We start from the raw sequence: 5,635 nt of genomic DNA on the forward strand, positions 1-5,635 counted from the left end.
TGATGATAATGTACATCTGCCAGATATTATATTTTCTGAAATTATATCTTTGTTTTAAATAAAAATTAAACGAGAAAGTGCCATTTTTTCAAAGCACAGCACAAGCCTTTAACATTGCTTTTAATTATTAGATTCATTTATTCATAAGCATGCCCCACACAAGCCATATAGGTATTCTTACAAGATAAGAATGTTTGATGGGTACAAATCAATACAGGTAGTCCTCAACTTACAACAACAATTGAGCCCAAAATTTCTGTTGTTAAGTGAATTTTGTCCCATTGTACGACCTTTCTTGCCACAGTTGTTCAGAGAACCACTGCAGTTGTTAAGTTAGTAATGCGGTTGTTAAGTGAGTCTGATTTCTCCATTGACTTTGCTTGTCAGAAGGTCGCGAAAGATGATCATATGAACCTGGGACACTGCAACCGCCATAAATATCAGTAGCCAAGTATCCAAATTTTTGATCATGTGACCATGTGGATGCTGCAATGGTTGTAAGTGTGAAAAATGGTCATGTCACTTTTTTCAGTGCTGTTGTAACTTTGAACGGTCACTAAATGAACTGTTGTAAATCAAGGACTATCTGTATCTGGAAGTATGTCTGCCTTTCCAGAAAAAAAAGGGTGGGGAAGAGAGAGAGAGAAATTACCACTTTGATGGTACAGAGTATTTTGGAACCTATAAAAACAGCAGCAAACAGCCTATTAGGTTATCTTTTGGTCAACATGTTTTGGGATTAGGTTACTCCTTTACAGTAGCCAACATTAAGAGTATCCACAATCCGCTATAAATATTCTGACGGTGCTTGCTGCCCCCCCAAAAGGTGCCTGTCCCTGTTCTAACCTACATCCCATTAACCAGGTTCTAGTACATTTCAATTAAATGACAGAACTAACAAGATAAAGTGCCTACTTGGAAACAGAAGGTGTTAAAACAGTCCTATAGCTGTAGCTTTTAAATTTATGGCAGCTTGAGCAAAGATAGAAGCAGTGTTTCCAAAAAATGCTACAAGTGATAGTAGATTAATGGAGTCCCTTATGTTACTTCTGTAAACACTTTACAAGATTTGTCACAGTGATACATGGAAGACTGCAGCTTATATATATTGCCTCTTAGAATGGATTTGATAAGTAGTATGTGTTAGTTAATTGCTATAACCAGCCACTTTTCTAAAAGGTAGGACATGGGCAAAGGTCTGATTAAACATTGATACCTGGAGAAAATTGACTCTTGATAAATTGTGTCTGTCATGCAGCAGACATCTGAGGTTGTAGTTTCCATCTGAGAAAGTCTTATTAGCGGCAAATTCTAGTTTAGCTTACAAGTAGTAGAAAATAAGCCTTCAAGGTGTTGTGTGTGTGCAGAGTGATTTTTCCTACAATAAATGGCTTCTTCTTTTCCTCTGTCACTCATAATATACCTCTGACCAAGAAGGTTGAGTAATTTTTATTTGTAACAGTGTTCTGTTCCCTCTTTTTGTAGAAGTTCCAGAAGCCAAGGCGCCTAGTCCTTCTATCAGTAGGCAGGTCAGCATTGAAACTGACAGAGTGTCCAAGGACTTCATTGAATTTCTTAAGACCTACAATAAGGCTGGCCAGGAGGTCTACAAGCAATGCAAACTATTCCTGGACACGATGCATCGTAAGCGGGTAAGTGAGGGGTTTGTTGGCCTTGGTGACTCATTTGGGGTTTTCTCTGCAAGAGTGAAATTCTGGAAGTAGAGTACCAAGAGGATCAAGCACCTTTCATGGTGATGATAGCAAAAAAAAAAAAATAGAAGGTAGGATATTCATTGATCTTCAGTTATGACCTGCTTGGGAAGTTATCCATAAGCATTATCTTTAAAGAAGGAGAAAATTATATTGTTTTTATGTGAAAGAAGATTAAGATATGCCCAAATACAGGTAGTCCTTGCTTAATGACCAGTCACTTAGCAACTGTTTGAAGTTATGATGCCCCCCCCCAAGGTACTTATGACACAATTCTGAAAGTCCAATGGTGGCAAACACACACACACTCCTGCAGTCACATGACCGGGTGTTTGGCAATTGGTTGTAGCATTCTGCAGTTATGTGGCCATGATTTACAATGATTTTTGCTGGTTTCCAGTCCTTGGGACAGATTTCTGGCAACAAATACGCATAGGAGTAAATGGATTCTCTTAACGACTGTTGCATTCGTTTTATGTCTGCTGCAAAAAAGATTGTAAAAATGTGTTGATCCTGTGGGTGCCTCGACTTAAAACCATCATGACTTACAATGGAAATTCTGGGATGGTCGTAAATTGAGTACTACCTGTAGTTTACTTTTTAAATAGGAGAGTCATCTTAGATTTGTTCACAACACAGAAATGCAGGCAGGGAACAAAGTTTTTTCTAATCTATCTTCTAGTGTGCTTAGAGTCATCTTTCCTTCTGAGAAATATGGAAGTGTGTTTGCTATACGGATGAAATGAGCAAACTTGTATACAATTCTACTTACAATCAGTAGCTTAGAAATTTCCCAGATGCTGCTGCAGGCTATGGTATTATAAAATTTTGTAGAGTAGAGACATTTAAATAAATACCACAATTTAATAGATTGGCAGAATATAAATTGGGAAGGAAGGAAGGAAGGAACGAAGGAAGGAAGGAAGGATTGCTAAAGCTTAGATTTTCTCATGTGCCATTTTTGTGGAGAAATGCTTGTATAATTAAATATTTTCTGACATTCCCCAGCACTGATTCCCCTGTCATAACCTCCCCTTCTTCCTGGATTGTAAATGTTTTTCATCTTCTCTGATAACCTTATTAAAGTTACTGATTGACCTGAAAATAAAGGAACTGGAAAAAGATATGCAGCCTCTAGTGTCTGCATTATGCTGTGAAGAGTTCAGTGTGTTATTTATAAGATTGGGACCTCCATTGAACTATAGGGCAGCTATAGGATGGAAGAAAGAGTCTGGTCCCCATATGGACAATGAACAGAATAATATGTACTTGGATTTTATGAGCTCTCAAATCTGGGACATTACCCATTCTCACACACGTGACTGATTTCTCTTTGTAGGAGTTGAGTATTGAGGAACAGTCTGAATATGCTCAGAGCCTCTATCAGAACGTGGCAGATAAGCTACAGACTCGCTGGAAAGGTATTGTTCTTACATATTTTCCCATTTTATTTACAGAACTTGGAGGAGAGAAGGGTAATGCACATTATGGATACGATTTTAGATGTGCTTCTTTATACTTGTGCTTGGAGTGGACTTGGGCGGGGGGGAACTTTTGCCTCAGTGATGATGCTGGGGAACACATTTTGGTCCCTGTCTTACAAAGAAGAAATCCTCCACCAGTGCAGTATGGATGAAGGCTAATCCACAAGGATCAAAAGTCCTGAACCCAGCCTTTCTAGAATCCTCAAGTTGCATTTTTATTAAAAGGGGGTTGAACAGATACAGGTAGTCCTCGACCTATGACCACAATTGAGCCCAAAATTTCCACCGCTAAGCAAGACAGTTGTTAAGTGGGTGTTGCCCATTTTACAATCTTTCTTGCCCCAGTTGTTAAATGAATCACTGCAGTTGTTAAGTTAGTAACATGGCTGTTAAGTAAATCTGGCTTCTCCATTGACTTTGCTAGTCAGACATTCACAAAAGACAATTACGGGACACTGGGGCATTGCAACATCATAAATACAGGTCAGTTGCCAAGCGCCCGAATTTTGATCACGAGACTATGGGGATGCTGCAATGGTTGCATGAAAAATGATCATTAGTCACTTTTTTCAGTGCTGTTGTAACTTCAAATAGTCCTTACACAAATGGTTTTAAGTCAGAGACTATCTGTATGGAAATCATACAAATGAACCTTCAGATATACAGGTAGTCCTCAACTTACAACCATTCATTTAATGACCGTTTGAAGTTACAGTGACACTGAAAAAAGTGACTTATGGCCAGTTCTCACACTTAAGGCCATTGCAGCATCCCCACAGTCACATCGTCAAGACTTCAGGTGCTTGGCAACTGGCAGGTGTTTATGTTGGTTATAGCATCCAAGGACCTGGGATTGTCATTTGCAACCCTCCTAGGGAGCTTGTGACAAGCAAAGTCAATGGGGGAAGCCAGGCTCACTTAAAAACTGCACGATTCACTTAACAATTGTGGTGATTCGTTGAACAACTATGGCAAAAATCATAAAATGGGGCATGGCTCATTTAACTGCTTTGTTTAGCAATGGAAATTTTGGGCTCAATTGTGATTGTAAGTTGAGGATCACTTGTATCTAGATATTGGAGACAAACAAAGCAGGAGGTCTATTTTTTTCTGGATAAAGCTAAACATCTTTGTGAAAAAAGCTTCTCTACTTTCACTGGATGTGTTGCTAGGGAGTCTTTGGCTACAGAATGAAGAATGTTCTGTTAGGTTCTGCTTGGCATTTTTCCCGCCTAGTTGTAGGGCTCCATTTAGTTGCTGGCTTAGTTTGCACTGTGCTCACCTCGTATTTATAGCAAAGCTTATCAATGAATGATGCAATGAGGGTTTTGATTTTTAGTTTCCTTGGACTTGGAGGGATGACTGGTCCAGGTCACCTTCCATGCCTAAGGATGCTTTGGAACCTGGGTCTCCCAGCTTCTAGTCCGACACCTTAACTATTACATCATACCGGCTCTCAAATAATATCTGATGCTTTAATAAAAGGAGGTTAAAAATGGCAGATTATCTAACCTTAAAACAATTGCTGTGATGATTTGAGGAAGAAGCTGGATGTGTTAGAACTCTCTTAATAAGCACTTAGTTCACCATGTTAGAGTACTCTGAAATTTGATATATTTTTCTCATACAAACCTTTTATGCTCCCCCAGTCTCCCCTAATGTTCCTAGCTCTTCTTTTAGACTCTTGTTTTTATATATAAGTGTATTATATGTATGTGTGTGTGTGTGTATTATGTGTGTGTGTATTCATAGATACAGACAGACAAACACACAAACATACTTTCTGTTTTAATGCATAAATCTTATATCTTCTAACTTTTCATATTTTTTTAGACTGTAATATAGCTTTTATGCTTTTTAATTGATGTATAGTCAGTTACGGTCATGTAGTCTGTGATCGTTATAAAAAATTGTTTGTTCGTCTTTGTGTCTTTTTCAGCGCCTCCAGAAAAAGTGGAAAAAGTGACGGATCAAGTGGAGAAATACATAATGACCCGCTTGTATAAATACGTTTTCTGCCCAGAAACTACGGAGGATGAGAAGAAAGATTTGGCTGTCCAGAGAAGAATCAGGTTTGGCTTTAGGACTAGTTTCTCCTCTTTAGATGCAGGATCCATTAACATTTGTTACCTACTTGCACCTGGATGATTCTGGCTGTAGCAGGCTTTTCTCTTAGGTTTCTCTTTGAGGTGATTGGACTATTGCTAACAGGGAATCACCACTTTTACTGTTTTTAGGCCATTTACCGTATATACTCGAGTATAAGTCGACCCGAGTATAAGCCGAGGGACCGATTTTCCCACAGAGAACTGGGAAAAATTGGTGACCCGCGCATAAGCCGAGGGGGCATTTTGGCTGTTCCTCCCTGGCCGCCTCGGCCCCCCCGGCCCTGTCAGTGAGCGCCCGGCAGGGCGCAGCGTCGCCAGGCCTCCCCCCTTC

The 5,635-nt window shown here is 39.5% G+C and overlaps 1 protein-coding gene across 1 annotated transcript in view; it reads left to right on the top strand.

Moving 5' to 3' along the window:
- The window catches only part of RABGEF1 (RAB guanine nucleotide exchange factor 1), a 36,107-nt gene that overhangs the window by 24,451 nt on the left and 6,021 nt on the right, over positions 1-5,635 (top strand). The window contains exons 4-6 of the mRNA XM_015815561.1: positions 1,486-1,652; positions 3,052-3,133; positions 5,136-5,268. Of these exons, the coding sequence (XP_015671047.1) occupies positions 1,486-1,652; positions 3,052-3,133; positions 5,136-5,268 (382 nt within the window). The remainder of the gene's footprint in view (positions 1-1,485; positions 1,653-3,051; positions 3,134-5,135; positions 5,269-5,635) is intronic.

This window comes from Protobothrops mucrosquamatus, unplaced genomic scaffold, assembly GCF_001527695.2.
Source record: "Protobothrops mucrosquamatus isolate PMUCROS unplaced genomic scaffold, P.Mucros_1.0 scaffold_102, whole genome shotgun sequence".
Taxonomy (NCBI): domain Eukaryota; kingdom Metazoa; phylum Chordata; class Lepidosauria; order Squamata; family Viperidae; genus Protobothrops; species Protobothrops mucrosquamatus.